This window comes from Ambystoma mexicanum, chromosome 11, assembly GCF_040938575.1.
Source record: "Ambystoma mexicanum isolate Mex_15411 chromosome 11, UKY_AmexF1_1, whole genome shotgun sequence".
NCBI classification, from domain to species: Eukaryota; Metazoa; Chordata; class Amphibia; order Caudata; family Ambystomatidae; genus Ambystoma; species Ambystoma mexicanum.
The window spans coordinates 1,028,876,964-1,028,895,984 of NC_090934.1; the positions used below are offsets into that span (position 1 = coordinate 1,028,876,964).

The 19,021-nt window shown below is 43.1% G+C and overlaps 1 protein-coding gene across 10 annotated transcripts in view; it reads left to right on the forward strand.

Moving 5' to 3' along the window:
* The window catches only part of AKAP13 (A-kinase anchoring protein 13), a 1,883,770-nt gene that overhangs the window by 209,175 nt on the left and 1,655,574 nt on the right, over positions 1 to 19,021 (forward strand). For 2 of the 10 annotated variants that reach the window (XM_069624275.1, XM_069624274.1), the window contains exon 1: positions 10,698 to 11,272. The exons of 2 other annotated variants lie outside the window; for them this stretch is intronic. In XM_069624275.1, the coding sequence (XP_069480376.1) occupies positions 10,891 to 11,272 (382 nt within the window). In that variant the 5' untranslated portion in view covers positions 10,698 to 10,890. Of the gene's footprint in view, positions 1 to 10,695; positions 11,273 to 19,021 lie in introns of those variants that run through there. 6 more of the 10 variants (XM_069624273.1, XM_069624279.1, XM_069624277.1 and 3 more) reach the window with 5 other exon arrangements.

The following is a 19,021-nucleotide window of genomic DNA, read 5'->3' on the forward strand; positions in this document are numbered from 1 at the left end:
TAATATTTATGGATTAAGCTGCGGGTCGGACTAAGGGGCCAGTTGAACTTTTAAAAGCATTTCAGCTTGCTCATCAGTTGTGGTTCAACTGCATGTAATGATAGCGCACATATATGTCGTTTCGTGATGGATTTCTGCTCGTTAGAGCATTCAGTCTAAAACAATAAATTGTAGACCAGACAAGATTTTGGATACATTAGTCTATTATTATAATTGTATATGTTTGACCCGTGCAATCACAGGATCAACGCTACTGGGTTTGGAACAATTTTTACCATTTCCCATTGCCTTAATCTGATATTTTTCAACAGTACGAATGTTCATTGGCATGCATATGTCATTCTTTTCATTACCACATGTACAATTCAATATTGATTAATTTGAAATTCGAAATACAGTATTTTGCGCAGTTTGTCCAGCCCTCTACAATTCATAGCGCTGCAAAAATAATTACTCTTTCGTCACAAAATGTAGAAATTTAACATGACTTGATTGTGGTCCAACTACCCATTGTGGTAGGTCAGAAGGTGGAGAAGACTAACGTGTGTCATTTCAAGAATTATGCATTCAAACGAAATAAAAAATGCCCGACTTTCCCTACTCTAAGGATTTCCCTCCCTTACAAAACTAAACTAGGGTGCTTGTGGTCCGTTCTACAGTCCAAAGTAACAATCTGTCCTACGTCCAAAATGAGTTTATGCTGACCCTACCACTTATACCAAACAGCTAAAGACTAATATAATTACTCCCTTATCCTGGTGCTTGCTTTCCAGCAATGTCCTTTTCAGTGTAAGATTGTCAAATCTTGTACCAGTTCATTTCGTTCTCATAAGGGACTTTTCCATGTCCTTTTTATGTATCCCTGCTTGTTTTTTAGTGCTCTCTCTAAATACCCTGGTATTTATATACTCTTACTCTGCCCTTCTCAATAGCGATTGATTGATTTATTTTATTTTTATCGCACTCGTACACAAGTGTTTCAGGGCGCGACAAGGCAAGGGAGGGGAACAGGGGAGAACAAATCGGCGATCTTACTAGGCCCAGTGACATTGAGAATGCGCAAGTGCATGGGAGAGGGGGAGGGGAAAAGTGCATGAAAGAGAGGGAGAAGTGGAAAGTGCGAAGCAGAGGAGAAACATAAATAACAATAAATAAATAATAAAGGCAACAAACAGTGGTAATGCAGCCAGCAATTTGCAAGTGCTAGGTTTAAGGCAGCAGACATGGTAGGTCTGATAAGTGCAGGAAGAAAAAGGGGGGGCTGTATGGGTACAGATACAGACCCCAGTGCAAGGGGTGGCCTGGAGGCAATGCGGGAGGGTGGCAGGGTGAGCAGGTACCTGGGCCCGAAGGACAGTGGGTGGGCAGGTGCACAGTGCCAAGAGAACAGATCAGCAGGGAAGAGGGGGAGCGAAGGCAGAAGGAAAGAGGAAGGTCTTCAGGTGCTTCCGGAACCGGAGATGGTTCTCCTTAAGTTTTAGAGTGGCAGGGAGGCTGTTCCAGAGGGAGGCCTCAGCTGAAGACAGAGATCTACCCCCAGCTCGTTTCTTTGAAAAACGACTGACCCTGAGGGAGTTGGAGGTAGAGGAGCGAAGAGCTCGAGAGGGGAGGGCTAGACCTTCTCTTTCTATTTCTTTCACCAGTTGCACAGTTCTCTTTTTAGCACTTGCTTTATCTGGGGCCTTTGTCATGTACCCAGTGATTACAATTTTTATAATTTGTCCACCACCCTGGGATGAGTAGGTTGAGCCCTTTTGGAAGAGTCTCCCTCTTCTTAGTATTTGTTTTCACTGGTATGAGTATGCTTACCCCCTGAAGACCCCACTGGCCGTTGCTTCTCCCAATTTACTGTGATAAGTAAGAGTACTCCAATTGTTATATTTGGTTTTCGTGGGTAACTGAATATGGTTTTGTCTATCGTTAGTGCTCCATTCCCCCGGTCTCCCACTTTCCCCGTTACCTGCAATGTAATGGGATTGCGTCACTGAGTTGTAGTTCTCTTCTCTTCTTCTTGTGTTCTATATCCTATCAGGGTGGCTCTGTCACTCGCATCTCCATCCCCACCTTCGCATTTGTGTTTCTTTTCCAGTGCAGTGTCTGCACGGAAAGGGATTTCCTCCCCCTTCCCTCGCCCCCCTTCTGGCCACCTCTTTCCTCTCATGTCTACTTCCAGGACACTCCACAAACAAACAGACTCCACAGTTCAAGACCTTGTGCCGTGCATCTCAGGCATTTAACCGCACTGGCTTCCTTTGGTCGGCTTCCTCGAACGACCCTCCTGTGACCCTCTTCTTCCTGCCAGACTCTTAATAGTCTGCTCTGTCTGCAGTTCGCCTTGGACTGCTTTTCTTCATGACTGTTTGCTTAATGAGCATTCTCTACGGCTTTCGTTCTCTCTGACATGGTGGCTTTGAAACTCGTGGGTCTCTCTCTGACACTCTCTAGTCCCAACTTTTATGACGCTGTTCTTGCGCTTCCCCAGTTTCTGGTGATAGTCCTTTTTCTATGTTGGAGACATGTGTTATGACTACTTTGGTTTCTTAGTCTCAGTACCGGTTAGGTACCTATTCTGCAGTACTCCATAAGTTTTAATTGTCCTGGTATTGAAGAGATATGTGTCTTCTGTTGACAGATCACAATAGCAAATGAGCACGGTTTCTGCAGTGTTTCTGTGAATAGGTTGGTTCAGAAATAGATCTGAGTGAGATGGAAAGGATGGGGAATCTCTCCCTGTGAGGTCCTACTTCCCGCCACACCTAGGGGGAATATTGCGTAGTGGGCTCCCTTTCTGAGCCTCACAAGGAAAGCCCCTCTCTCCCCCCCCCCCTTCACCCCCCCAGGGAGAAGTGACTGAGTCCTTCGATTCATCACACCATCGTTATAGAAGTGTGGGAGGACTTATAAGTAAATCCCAGCCCAAACTATTGGTTGCTCTTAAAGGTTCCAGGCTGGCCTGGAGGTGTTGTCTTGCAATCTTTTGCCAGGATTGTTCTTTTGAATCTTAGTTCAAGGTGTATGATCCAAAGTCTGATACATTTCATACTGACCAACGGATGAGAACAATTTAAGTTGAGGAACCTTTTCACAAAGGACACCTATATAAGGTAGACCTCAGCGCCCTTCTGTTTGTTGAGACAGTAGTATTTGTCGCATGAAATAAGTAACTGTAGAGAAAATGTGGTTCCTCCACTCCGCTTTATAAACTAATCGTAACACTGTAGTTACACTTTTCACTTTCATGCGCCAGGTAAACAAAAAATAACTCCACTCAGTTGGAATATAGTTCTTAAAGCTGTGTATTTATATGAACGAGTGCCCTTTGTGATGACGTGTTTCGACGGACTTCGCCGTCTTTTTCAAATCTGGGCTAAATTATGTTGAAAATTACATTCAAAAATAAGCATCGTCATTCATTGAACAATATACAATCATTACAAAGAAAAAATTGTCATTTGAAACACAGACATAAAGGGAGGGGGTTTGGGAACGATTGGTTAGGATAACAGTCAATCATGATGCATTGAAACATGAAAAAATTAAAGAGCATGATAGAAATTCGAAAATATCCACAAATGGGAGAGAAAAAATGGGGGACAGGGGAAAGAACAGAAAAGATTCCCATGAGTTCATTTGTCTGTTGCTTACTGATTAGCAAAAAATGAATGTTGAGAAAAAGATTTTCTTACTTTAATTCTGAACACGGCTTTTCAGCAAGTCCACAAAAGTCATGGGTTCAATCCCAACCTGACAAACTTGAGGTAATCAGTTGTATGCTAATTGAACTATTTTGTCCTAAGTATGTGTATTAAAATATTCATAATGGCTTAGTTACATTTAAAAGGTGCCCGTTTTAATAAAAGCAGAAGGAGGGTTTTTGCAGCATCTTAAATTTGTGTTCCATTTAGTGGATCATGAGTCTGTGCGAGAATTATGCATTCCAACACTTAATATAAACTCGTTGTCTTATGCCATAATTGGGTCAGTGATTAGCAAGTGTCATTACTTTGATTGTTCAACATGACATGCGAGCTGCGAGTGCAGACATCCCGGTGCTTGTATCTTACCTCTGTACTTTAAACAGCAGCTCCTTACGAATCTGTATGCGTTCGTGTGCGGAAAGAAAATGGCAGAGTTATCTGTTGCAACTGCAGTATCCAAGGCGACTGTAATGGTCCTTTTTCTATTTCTGCTATGGACGCCATCTTTTGGGTAAAATCCACGGAGAAGGATACTCTCCATCATATGAGCCCATACTTAAAAGTAAATGCAAAATGTGTGTAGTATGTATTAGTAAAGTGAAATCTGTTAATATCCAAGTTAAATTTAAACAATTTCGGAAATCCTAGATGCGTTATTTCCTCGCACATAATGTTGAAAAAAGGAAAGTATACAGGGATTGGATTTAATCTTTGATAGTAACTTGGGCTGCTGCCATGGCAACCAATTGGGGATTTATGATTCGATCGTACCTTGTTATTCACTGCCAAATGTAAAAAAGATTGTTCATTGTATATCTACGTGTTGCAAGCGTTTCATTCCAAATTTTAAAGTGTGACGAATTAACAAATTAAAAGTAGGATAAAGGAATGTGAGGTTCCTGTCTGTTCCTAAATGCACATGAGGACTAATGCCGCTATGACCAATTGGATCGGTTATTGAGTGAACAGATTTTATTTAGTGCTTATAACTAGGAAAATAGGTTGTGAGAATTCTACTTGTTGCTATGCCCACATTATGAACTAAAGTGTCATGTACTCGGGTTATATTATTTGCGCTTGGTGCCAATATTTGAAGTAAGAGGTAAAACATCATATATTAGGCATGTGGTTAATACATGGCATATAGCTCATAACCATTGCAGAATTTGTTTCATCATAGAAAAGAGGCCATTTCATTGTCCGAGTTGAGATCTCTTTCTACCGTTCGAAAACGAGAAATTAATTTTGTTTCCTCTTGTCTTATTTTCATCTCTTGATCTCCTCCTCTGGGTCCAAGAGTTACTTTCTTTAGTCCCAAATATTTGATGTCTTTTTTAATGTTTAGTTGATGTTTTCTTTGCCAGTGGGCTGCCAGTGGTAGATTGGCATTCTGACTTCCAATGGTTGACATATGTTCACAAATTCTTATTCTCATCTCTCTAATAGTGCTTCCAATATACATTTTTTTTACATTGACAACAGATTGCGTAAACTACAATTTTTTTTTTTGCAGTTTATGAAGTCAGTAATTTTGTATTTGGTACCAAAGGAATCTACAAAAAGATCTGTATTGTCCATTGCATATTGACACATAGAGCATGAGCTACATTTCCGAAAGCCCATTGGTAGCTGGGGTAGCCATGATGTTTCTGTACGTTTTTCTTCTGGTAGCAGTGATGGACTAAGAATGTTTTTCAGCGTTTTTCTCGCTCTTCTGAATGTCACTGAGGGTTTGTCTTCAATATAATCCTTAATGTGAGTGTCTAATTTCAAAAGTTCCCAATTCTTTTTTAAGGTCTTTCTTAGTACTGAATTGTTAGCACAATATGTTGTGATGAATCTAATTAGTTCTGGCTGATCGCTGATTATCTTGTTGGTGATCAATGTGTTATTTCTGTTAAATTGCTTTGCTTGAGCACATGCTTTTGTGATGTTCTTTCTGGCATATCCTCTGGCTAAAAAACATGTTGAGAGCAACTTGCATTCTTCGTCAAAGGCTACTTTTGCTGAACAGTTCCTTTGAGCTCGTATAAACTCCCTTTTGGGATATTTTTAATTACAGGATTGTAATGACAACTCGTCGCAAACATAGTTGAGTTCGCCTCTGTTGGTTTCCTGTAGGTTTTAGTCATTAGTTTTATCTTCTATGTAGATTGTGAGATCTAAAGGTTGACCTCTGATGTGCTGGAGGTTCCAGTGAATTGTATTCCCAAGGTATTCTGATTTGCTCTTTGTCTGAATATTTGCAATTGGTCATCATTTCCCTTCCAGATGAGAAAAACATCATCTATGTATCTATTCCATATAACAACATTGCCTTCATAGTCTGCATCTGAGTATATATATATTGGTCTTCATACATGGCCATTACAAGGTTAGCCAAAGCCGGGGCATATTTAACTCACATAGCTACGCCACAGGTTTGCCTGTAGAACTCCTTGTTAAAAAGAAAGACATTATTTTTCAATGTAAGAAGCAACATCTCTTTGTGCATCTGTATTGATGGATAGCTTGAAGCTGTGTCCTATGAAAAAGTATAAACAACAGTCTCCAGAGCTGTGTCATGCTTAATCAATGTATAAAGTGCTGTAACGTCCCATGTGACTAAGATATATTCAGGGTGCCAACCCACTCTTATTAGTTTATTGATAATTGATGTTGTATCTTTAAGAAATGATTTGGTTGTGCTAACTTTGGGTCTTAGGATGTTATCAATGTATTCAGCCATATTGACGGTAGCCCAACCTATTCCACTCAGAATAGGTCTAGCTTCTGGAATTCGATCATATGTTTTGTGAACTTTAGGTAGAAAGTACATGGTCGGTAATGCTTGTTTTTCTTCTTCTGTTAAGAGTCCTTGACGGTGCCAACAGGTGATTGATTCTGTGAGTTCCTTTATAATATCCAATTTGGGGTTTGATGGTAGTTTTACATAACATAATGGTGTTGTTTGATGGTTGTAGGCCATTGTTATATAGTCTTCACGGTTCATTACTACAATGTTTCCACCTTTGTCAGCTGCTTTGATCGTTAATTTGAAATCTTGCTGTAGTTCTTGCTTTTCTTTCTGTTCGTGACAAGTTGTCAAATTTGTATTTGGCCTTTGGTGTTCCATATCTGTTTGTTTCATCAAAGGCATCATTTAGGTCCTTGTCACTGATTTGTAGAAGGCATCTATTAGATTTTCTGACATTAGTTGAGGTGTAAATTTCGATTTATTTTTCATTTCCTTTGGTGCAAGACTACTTTGTTGTATTCGTAATTCATGAAGAGTTTCAAGGATAGGGCGTTCTGTGTTGTCTTCCAAAGATCTGAGTAAATGAATGTAGTTGAGATCTTCAATGTAAGTTCGCTTCTACTTGTAGGTGATTTCCACTGTTCGTTAGTGGTGGTCACTTGAGTAGCAAACCATTTCTTTAGTTTGTTTTATGATGAATTTAAATAGGTCTATGTGAACCTCCGTAGTGTTGTAATCTGTTGTCGGGGCAAAAGAAAAGCCTTTGTGAGTCCAATCAGATAAGTTCATAACTAGGTTATTTATTTTGTCTTCTTCGCTGCCTCTCTCGCTGCAGCCCTTGTGAGCCTTCTGAAATCTTCTAGGGCGTCGGGATTCCCTGAATCTACCACTCCCACGCTTCCCCTTGCACCTGTGACTGGTTGTTGTTGATTCGGTTGCGGTGGTAGTAAAAAACGTACTTGTTTGTGGTACGTGGTACGATTGCCTTTTTGTATACCTTCTAATTTGGTTAAGGAAACCTTGTCCTGTGGCAGTTTGATTCCTAGTGCCCGTTTTTTTTATCTGTCTCTTTGTCTTGGTCGCCTTCAGAATCTGCATCCGAGCTGCCTGGTGATTGTTCGGAGTGCTCTCTCTAGACAGTGGTTTTGAAAATTGTTTGTATTTGTCTTGGAATGTGTACACCTTATCATCTTGGTAGTCACAATCATCTCTGAAAATTTTTCTCATTTTCCTTAGTTTAATTTCATCCTGATAGTCCTTTAATATTTTAAACATTTTTTGGTAGTTTTTCTCTTTTGTAACTTCTAAGGCTTTAGCATCAGTGATCTCCTTTTTGATGGTATCTATTTGTTCAGTGATTCTTTTATGTTCTCTGGTAGCATGTTCGACCAACAAATCTAACATGTTCTTAGAACTTTGGTTCAAGTTTTTCTCCCAAAGATCAGCCAAATCTTTGTCTTTCTCTCATGTAAAGTCCGGAAAAATAAGGATTCTCAATCCCCTTGGTATTTGTTCCTTACTGACATAGTTCTTGAGGGAAATGATTTCCTAATATTTATCAATTTCTCGGCCTGGCACTCTCTCAAGTTTAATAAATTTATATCGTAAATCTTCTCGAGGTTTTGGCAGATTGGATGCAAATGCATGTACATTGCTTCCTTTCGGGGTAAACAAATTCATAGCATCCTCTTCTCCACTTTCCAAATATTCAGTCGTCTTGATGACTGTTAGGTTTTTTTGTGTCCAGGTCAGCAAGGTCTGAAGTGTCCTGTTAAGTTGAGGAACCTTTTCACAAAGGACAGCTATATAAGGTAGACCTCAGCGCCCTTCTGTTTGTTCAGACAGTAGTATTTGTCGCATGAAATAAGTAACTGCAGAGAAAATGTGGTTCCTCCACTCCGCTTTATAAACTAATTGTAACACTGTAGTTACTCTTTTCACTTTCATGCGCCAGGTAAACAAAAAATAACTCCACTCAGTTTTTGTTTACCTGGCGCATGAAAGTGAAAAGTGTAACTACAGTGTTACAACGTAGGATGAGGTTCTGCTTCTATCACTTGACTTTCTATGAGAAAGGTGCAGGATCTTAGAGTGGTGCGCTGGTAGCCTCTACATTATTTTTCTTACTGTGCGAGGCCTACTAAAACTTAATTATTCAAGTATTTCCATAGTGACGACGATACTACATAGAGATAACGTCAAAGGGTTCCATTCAGGATGAGAAAGATACAATGCCATGCATGTAGCTGGCCTCAAGCAAACATTGCTGATTGTGGGGTATTTTATGAATCTATTTTCATTTAATTTGAATTTCTATTAGGCACTGGCTGGGGGATCGTTGAGTACCAGAGTAAGGGGGGGGTGCCTGTGTGTTTTTCATCTACCAATTTGTGGCTTCGGTGCATGTTTCCTACCTCAGCAGATTTCTATTAATTAGTGCTACATTGGTCTTGTCAGTGATTGTAAATAACTCTGGGTTGTTCGGGCTGTCTGTTAACATGTTTGAAAACCATCTTGCAGAGCTTCGTCTGCCAAATTTGTAAGTTTATTAATGTGCGAAACTGCATTTTCAAAGAAGGCTTTTTTATATTATAAATGCACTTCTCAATGAGAATTGACTCAAAGTTAAAATCACAATTTAAAAGCCTTATGGATGTCCCATTTCTGTAAAATTAGTTTCTGCTAAAAACCAATTACATAATCGGAATTGTTAACATGTCTTGATCTCGGCATGCTGTCATGTTCTTTGCCGCTATAAACCTATTCTTTTCTAAAGTGCCTCTCCACAGCAATTCGAGTTTGGTGTATCACACTGTAATGCAAAATAGGCCTAGTCTTTTTTTTTTCTGCGGAATTCTTTTTTTTTTTTATTTGTTTTTGTGATTTGCTTTTTCCAAAGTAAAAATACTGTAAGTGTAATAACTAAGGTGCCCACTAGCACCAGGCAAGAGTCTTATAACATTTTTAAACGCCACATGCTTGCAAACAAATATCACATCTTGGAGAGACTACATCCATGTTGAGGCACTTCATCCATCTGTAACATATATTTAAAATCATAGTCCACATGAAGGGGCGGAGTGGTGGAAGCACTGCTGTGTGGTGGTGGGCAAAAGAGGATGAAGAATCAAAAAGAGTGAGCTTTGTGGATGTTGTATAGTCTTGATAAATGAAAGGGGGCAGCTTTTATATGCTTTTAAATAAGATTAAATTAGAGGTGTTCCATCTACGGCGCAGGACCCTGTGGATCCGGTTTCTTAGTTTGACATGTATGTTTAGTTGTCTACAAGATTCTTGTAGGGGAGGTCGGGCGTGCATAGGATGAATCAAACTTCTCAATGATCTATGCTACATTTTGTTAATCTTAATTCGGTTCTGGAACGCTCAAATCAAATCGCATACCATTTGTAAAGAAAGCTCTCTATACGCATGAGAATTGCAACATATTGACTGCCACTGCCCTACATTCATACTTCTCTGATGCTCCTCCGAATACTCTCCTTTGCACAAACAGATTGAGAATACTCCCACCGCCCCTCCCCCCAACACCCTTCATATTATGGACTGTATGTAAGTTTAAACAGAATAGTAAGTTCACATTTAAGAAACGAGGAAGGATCTGTGTTTGCCATTCATTCTGCAGATCTACTTTAGGAAATGTGAAAAAAAAGAACCAGATCCGTGCGTGTGTTTCCATTAATAAGCCTCTCTAATCCAAGTAATTTATCAGACTTGATTTTATTGGAGAAATTGCCACGTTGCTGTGACCTTCAGTAAACACCTTTCCAAGCAGGTGGGAATGTTCGCAGCTTGAGGCTGGAAGGTTTTGCATTTCAAATTGGGCTGCTACTGATCTAGTTCGTCGGTCAAGTGCAAGCTCGCACCTTTTGCTTGACCTTTTGCAGCCATTGTGTGTTCTGAAAGACTGCTTTGCTGTTAACTTACTTCTGATGTCAGGGACACCAGAAAGTTTCTTCCTGGACAAACCAACGAAAAGTGGTTGCCCAATTACAGGCTTGTGAAGGGGAAATGGGATAATTTTCTTTAAGCCAAAAATGGCAGCGCTGTTATTTAACAGTAATAAAGATGGACTTTGGCCTGGGGCATGCACATTTAATTGGGAATTAGCAAATGTTAATGATTGACAGATGTGTGTTTAGGCTTATGTATCACGTGACTAGGCTCCAGTACTACCATAAAGCTGGGAGCTGATCCGATCGCATTTGGATCATCAGAGTGTTTCATACACTCTTCTCCATTCGCCGCGTGTTCCACGGCCCTGCAACCTCCTGAAATGGCGTCCATGGATGCCAACACAACAAAGAAGCCAGCTGCAATCACCGCCGCGGGCCCGAGCGCCCATTTGTTGCCTTCCTCTCCCCTCCTGCTTTAAATGGAGGGGTAGATGGCCGAGAGGCGAAGCCGAGCAGGGAAGGCCGTGAGGAAAGGCCTCCCATGCTCTCATCAGCTCTGCTGCGAGCTCACCGACACACGGATCAGCTGGGAGCTGATCCGATCGCATTTGGATCATCAGAGTGTTTCATACATTCTTCTCCATTCGCCGCGTGTTCCACGGCCCTGCAACTTCCTGAAATGGCATCCATGGTTGCCATGGACGCCAACACAACAAAGAAGCCAGCTGCAATCACCGCCGCGGGCCCGAGCGCCCATTTGTTGCCTTCCTCTGCCTGCCTCTCCCCTCCTGCTTTAAATGGAGGGGGAGAGGGCCGAGAGGCGAAGCCGAGCAGGGAAGGCCGTGAGGAAAGGCCTCCCATGCTCTTATCAGCTCTTTTCTGCTCGTCTGCCGCCTGCCCGGAATCTAGGCCGCATCTCGGAGGTAAGAGTCAGAACTACAAGTCTACTCGCGCATACCCATACCCTCATACTAGATACCTCAGATTGCGCAACCGCACGCTGCAGGCCACCTTCAAGTTCTATCCCCTCCCCACGAACACCCGCAATGCCCGGCTATGCTCGCGCACCTTGCCGCCCCCGCCACATGTGACCACGGCTAGACTCTTCCGCAAAAAGCCTACAGCTTCTATGAATACTGACAATATAGCAGATAATGAAGTACTTTACCACACCCACACGGATGCCACCCCATACAAAATGTGTTACCACCTGTGTCCACCACCACTGAAAATGAGCCCCCAGTGTAAAATCTGTGGTTTGCAATTCTTCTACCACCATTTTGAATGCTACTGTGCCAAATGTGTTACTACCTGTGTCCACCCCCTCCCAGCCATTACCGAACCATATCTAAAATGCGCCTTGATTATCGCTAAGTCCATCAATGCCCACGCTTTAGACATCCACGACCTCCTAACCACCCATGACCTCGATCTGCTCATGATCTCAGAAACATGGCTACACGAGGCCTCTGGCCCGGCACTCGCCCTCGCACTACCACCTGGATACTCCATCACTCGACAAGATCGTCTCTCCAAAGGTGGAGGTGTAGCAATTATTGCCAAAGACTGCCCTCCTGTCAGGAAGGCAGAGAAATCCTTGCACAATAGTGACTACCTCCAAGTCAAAATTAACCTATCTCCCCAATGTACCATTGCTATCCACATTGTCTACCACCCCCCAGGCCCAACAGGTGACTTCCAAGCCTCTCTCATCCACCTCCTCTCTGACAACCTCAAAAATCAATCAAAAGCCATTCTCCTTGGTGATGTTAACCTAGGTCTCCTGGACAGGAAGGACCCAGCAGCCAAATCCCTTGACTCAGCCCACAAGGCTCTAGGGTACAATAACACCATCTTTAGCCCAACCTACACCCAGGGCAGAACCCTTGACTGGATTGCGCAACATAACTGCCCACTCATCACTGGAAACTCTCCCACCCCATGGACAGACCACCACATCATCACCTTCAGCATCCTCACCACCTGCTCCACCACCCCCCCGCCCCAGCCACTGCCACCCTGCCTTGCCAGAAGCTCCCGCCAACCGACTAAGGAAAAGCTACTGCCTTTCCACGAAGGCCCAGCCTTCAGACCCCCTTTCTCCACAGACCCAGAAACACTCGCAACAGCCTACGAAGTTGCCATCAAAGCAGCCATTAATTCCATTGCCCCCCTTAAACCCCATAAGTCCAAACCCACTACCCACTCCAACTCCTGGTTCAACCCGGACCTCCTCGCACTCCGCATTGGAAAAAAAGGCCGCTCTCACTCAGTGGCAAATGTCTCACTCCGACAAAGACAAGATGACTTTTAAATCATGCTCCACTAGATATAAAAAAGCAATCACCCCAGCTAAGGCCAAATCCTTTGAATCCAGAATCTCTGAAGCACAATCCAGCACTAAAGAAATCTTTGCCATTTTTAGGGAGCTTGAAACACCTACGCCCGCTCCCCAGAACTTCATCAAAGACAAGGCCTGGTGTGATGATATACAAACAGCCATGAAAAATAAATTAAGCATGCTCCAAAACAAAATACTGCCCACAAAGCAAGCCCTACCCAACACACACACCCCTGTCCCACCATCAGCCCCGGACCCCCCCCAACCTTTCTCATTCAAACCCATTCTAGAAAAAGACATCACCAACATAATGAGGAACATCAAACCCTCCAATTGCAAAGGTGATGCATGCCCAGCCACCATTATCAAAGACTGCGCCGGAGCGCTAGCTCCTTTCCTTACAGCCTTTGTAAACGCCTCCTTTGCTACTGGGAAAGTCCCTGCCTCCCTCAAGGAAGCCTGGGTCCGCCCTCTCCTAAGAAAACCTACTCTCGACCCCACATCCCCCAACAACTATAGACCTATCACCACTGTCCCTTTCCTCCTCAAAATACTGGACAAAGCAGCCTACCTGCAGGTTCAACACTTCATTGAAGAGAACAAACTCCTAGGACTCCACCAATCAGGCTTCCGCCCTAGACACGGGACTGAAACCGCCCTACTTGACCTGAAAAACCAAATGGATGATGCCAGAGACATGGGCAAACCAGCACTTCTCTTACTTCTTGACCTTTCCGCGGCTTTCAACCTCGTGGATCATGACGTCATATGCCACCACCTCTCCTCTACTGCCAAATTCTCCCCTAAAGCCACAGCATGGATCACTTCCTTCCTACAAGACAGAACCATGCAAGTATTCTCTGACTTAGCATCCGCATCACCAACCATCATTCTCTGCGTTGTGTTCCAAGGCTCCTGCCTTTCACCCACCCTCTACAACATCTTCACACGACCACTTTTTCTCATCCTCGACGCCATGGGCATTTCATACACTACGCCGATGACACACAGATCCTCCTCACTCTCACTGGCAACTATGACACTGACTTCATGACCCTCAACAACCTCTACAACACATCCAAGCCTGGATGGCAGACAATGGACTATGCCTCAACTCAGACAAGACCAAACTCCTTCTGGTAGGCTCACCCGACACGCTGAAAAATCTAGACTCCCAATTCAGTCTTTTCAACATTGACTCCATCAAAATACCTGTCTCAGAATCAGTCAAAACCCTTGGAGTCTACTTGGATTCCAACCTATCCATGGATAAACAAGTCAACGCTATAGCCTCGGCAGCTACATACCATGCCAAACTTATCAACGCAGTCAGGCCCTTTCTCTCCAGAGAGAACTGCACTAACATAGTCTGGATCTAGACTTGACTATTTTAATGTACTCTAGGCACCTCTAACAAAAACCTAGAGAGGCTACAAATCATTCAGAATAGTGCTCTCCGGCAGCCCAAGGCATTGCCAAAAGAGAACACATCTTGGAGGCTAGAAAACTAGCACACTGGCTCCCAATAAAAGAAAGGATCATCTTCAAGACTCTGACACTGACCCACAAGTGCATTCACCTTACTGCCCCTGACTACCTCTCCCAAAGGATCCATCCCGTCTCTTCTACGAGACCAACCAGATCACCATATACTAACATGCTCTGTGCCATTAGTAAAAGAAAGTCAGAGCGGGCGGATCCAGCTTCCCATATCTCGCACCCACTCACTGGAACGCCCTACCCCCCACAATCCGAGGTGAGGCCTCCCTCAGCACCTCCCTCAGCACCTTCCGCAAAACCATGAAAACCATCTTATTCACATAAGATGCCTCGCACCAGTCGAATACATCTCATTTGTTCCTAATGCATAAACTGTACTGTAATGACCAACTGTACCAACCAAAATGTCAGCTCTATGCTTTGTCAAATGCATAATGTACCACTGAATGACTCTATGCCTGTAACTAAGCTCTTGCAAGTAACAGCGCCTCAATGCCCATGGGTTACTTGCGCGCTATATAAATTTAAATAAATAAAATGTGGCCACTTTGTAGATAGAAAAGGGGACTGATGCAAAGTTGTAGTAACGTGTTTGCAACCATCAAATGTGGAATTAGTCTTTCATTTCTGTCAATCGTAGAAATGAGCGCTGCACTCTAGGGTCAGTTGGATTTTCTGCTACACTGCTAACGGAAGCGTTTTAATGGCAATGCGCTCTGTTCTGGGGTACTCCATTCTTGTGAATGGTTTGTTTGCCAGGATTGTGAAATGCCAACTCGACGTTGTTGTATATCTTCCATCTAGAAGAAATGAATAGCCTTTCAGGGTATTGCTGAGATGGAACGTAAGTGCAAGTCTAGGAGGGGCATTAGAACAAGAGCCATCAGTTTCTTAGAATCCCGGTTGTGCTGCCCAACTGCGTGGGTTGCTCCTCCCCAGACGTTCTGGCTTGTATGATATCCAGGGTGCAAATGCAATCTTGTTGCTATAAGCGATTCTGTTGGAACAAGTCGAGGTGCCCCATTCACGTTTTGTGGTTCCTTGAGAGCGCATCAGTGGGTTGTTCTAGAGATGAGCAGTTGACAACATGTAGTTAGACCTACAATCATTCTCGCTCAAGCACTGTCATTCATGGAAGCCACACTTGCACAAGCACTGAGCACATTAATGCCAAAGTTGTACTCCTGGTAAACGAAAACAAAGGTAATAAAATAAGCAGTCATTGTGGTTATTGATTAAATACTTTAGGGTTTGGTTTCCTGTAAGTAGAGCTCTGTAACAAATTGTTCTTGCAACTGCACATTGAGTCCTGTGTAAGTGCTTGAAGAATAATTAAATGTAGCTACCCAATAATCCACGATTTGTGGAGATGAATGACACAATTTATAGGGCTGCGAAGCCCCCTTGTCTAATTTCCTCTAGTTATTAATCCCTACTTTTAGCCTTAAAGGTTGTTTTACTATCTGATTCTCTGTCCCACTTCAGGAGAGCGAAGCTCCAACATTGTGATCCTAAACTCCCTCTAGTTTCTTATAAAGATGGGCTAAAGGAGAGATGTGTAGCTCTGCCTTGGTCGTTGGTTTTAATTGTGAGTGTTCGTGTCTTGGGTCATCAGGGGCCAACATTTCAAGCTGTAACTAAGATGGGCATTAGGGCCATTTGCCCATGTTCCAGAACAAAGCGCAGCACGAGAAGCATGTGGTGGCATGTGCATACTTAGACAAATATGTATGCGGGCATGGCGCATCTTGGCCACAACCATAAGCATAACATTTTTAGATGAGATACATCGCAAACTTAAAAAAAGAAAAGCAGCAAAGATGTTTCTCTGCGCCGCAAACGAATGTCCCACATTGGTGATTTGCAAGTATTCTGTTATATTCGAATTTGGATATCTGTGTTACGCACTGAAAAGGATACTTAAACAGCAGAGCCATCGTTCATGTTGCACAGACCTATATGGGGGGGGGGGGATGGGAGAGTATCGCTGCTGGTTTTCTCGGACATCAGGGCTTTCCTCCAGACTGCACATACTGTACAGGTTCAGAGAGCATAGAAATCCCCCAGATCTTAAAGGTTCATCCTCAGAGTAACTATTTAAAAGGTAATGCTGATCACGCAGGCAGGAGGCTCATGTACACTTTTTCTTAACAGGCATTTGGGTCAGGGTGTGGGACTGGGAGCAGTCGGAGCCCTGGGTGGCTGGGAATGGCCTTATGAATTAGCATTGTCATGGGCAGACAGTCGTGTGGAAAATAACCAAACACTGACACGCTGTGCCCCTCCTTGCATATCTCCCGCCTAGCTGTACACCATTGCAAACAGTTTGTGAACAAGGTTGCGCTTTATCCAAAACTAAAAATCCAGAGGACTCCAATGATCTATTTTTGGACTAATGTGGAAAGCATGTTATTAAAGAGGAGTCGAATAGACTCAGTTCTGTGTGAGGCTTTTTGTTTTTTTATCTTGCGTTTGGATTTTCTGCATGTGATTCTAGCAGCGCCTGAACCACCTGCGTACTTACATGTGGGACATTAAAGGTTATATGAGCTGTTTGCCAGGGAGCATATTCTTCCCAGCCAAATGGCACATGCTGAGAGCCCACACATTGTGTCTGTCTTTACTTGAGAAACCTACCACCTGCATTCTAGAGGGGGATCTCCAGGGTTCGAAATCAAGTTTTCGACGATCAAGTGTCGGCCATCACCCAGTACGCAAGAGCTACATCTAGGGAACCTGGAACAATCACAGTAAATCACAAACAGAACTTCAACAGGGGAGAGGCACTTTTTGACCATTGTGTATGATATGATCTTATGTGTACTAGATGTGTTCTAATTATCTTTTCGCGAAATTCTCAAATATTAGTTTGTTTTTAAAGATGAATAGGCCTGGGGAGCCAAAAGTAGCTCCTGATACCTGTTGGTTTCAAGTTAACTAGGCTCTCCTAGGATAGAAGCAGAAGCTAAATAGGAAGCATGGAGCACCGCATATCGGAGAGGTTAAGCAGGGGATTTTATAAAATACAGTGGTGCCCCAATCCCATTTAAAAGGCACATTTGGCTACCAGTGCTGTAAAATGGATTTCAACCTTGGTGAAGCCAAAACTAAAGTGCCGTTGCCACCAACCTACTCCATGAAACATATGTAGGGTGATGAATCACCCTTGGGGAAAACATGTGGACCCTTAGAGACACACCTAGTATTGGTCACCTTGGGGGCAACCCAATACCATATACCCAAAGTAAGGTAAAAGGGGTCGAAATGGCAGAGGGACTTTAGTAGAAGTCTGTGATCCCAAAAATAAAAATGGGGGGAGCGGTGTTGGGGAGCAGAACGTTGTGAGGCCGTAAGAAAAGTGGCCCTAGAACCACAAAACCAGGAATTTTGTCTTAACAGTGTATATGGAATATGCAATGCCAAACTCTGAAATATACAGAGATATAGAGTAGAATTGGTACTTTACCTGGAGAAAGTACTCTGGGGAGCCATTTAGAGGCTCTGCCAACATTTCACAGTTCAGCTATTTGCATGCATTCACACTATAAACACACACCCATAAAGAGGGAACCAAAACATTGTAGAGCACAGAATGCACATGGGATGGTCGGGTGGTCTCCGTTTTACTTCAAACTGGCACTGAGGTGAGACACCCATTGTGCTAAAAGCGGCACTGCGTGGCTCCAGGCACACACTGGGGGCAAGGCTTACTCGTTTCATTCAAGGGGGCATGCTCATGCAACAGACGACAAAGCGCCCTGCAGAACATGAAACCTGGTAAGTCTAGATAAAGGCTGGCGTTGCCTCTTCCGGAAGAGTTCCTGGAGCATGCTACAGAGGCTTGGCTGAGATTTGAGGATCCTTTTTGTTAGACATTTTCTCTAGCTTTATAAAAGATAGCCAGGTAGCCCCTGGAAGCAGTAGTCGGGAGGGAAAGTACCAGACCAGGGTTTGAAGTTACTGGGAGCTATTTGGCTCCTGCGTATATCCTAGGATAGCCTGGTTAACTTGAAACCAACCGCTAACAGGAGCTATTTCTGGCTCCCTAGGCCAACTGGTGTCTTAAAACATGCATATGTGACATTAACCTTGAGTGTTTGCGATTGTTAATAAAGAAGAATTGGAACATATTTAGTACACATTTAAACATAATAAATCAGAAGTAATGTGCAAAAGGTTAGTGTGCAACTAATGTGGGAGCTAGACTTCTGGTGCACTGTATACTTGCTCCTGGTTAATCAGTGGTAGCACCTGCCTTCTGGGTGGTGATTGCTTACCAAAACTTTCATTTTCATTTCCATTGCTGATAACCAGGGTGATATTAAACTCTTTTTGTAATGAACTCGCAAGTGATCAAGAAAGGTACAAGAGCATAGGGGTCGTAATTCTACACAATGACACGGAGGACAAACTCTAATAACATATCGACCCATACTTCCTTGGCAAGTAGGAGTCCTGAATAGGAATAGAAGGATTGTGTCATATCATTAGTGTTCTGGGCAGTGGGGATGCTAACATTCCCATCCATGATCACTGAATGTGTCTCCTAAATATGTGCATTTCCGATGGGCAGTATCAACGCTGCTCTGTGCCTACGCTCCTCTCCCACTGTGGTGGCCCAGGTGTAGTAGCTGCCCAGGCACATCTGCAACATTGCTGAAATCTATAATAGTGTCTCACCCCATCTAAACAGTAGCAGAGTAGTACTTGGGGCACAGGCTGGATTCTGATTATATTTTTTTAAACATGTTTTTTTTATTATTTTGCAGCTCTGGCCCAGGGAGCAGCAACCCAGCCAGCCTGAGGGGCAGGTGAAATGTTGCTTCACTTC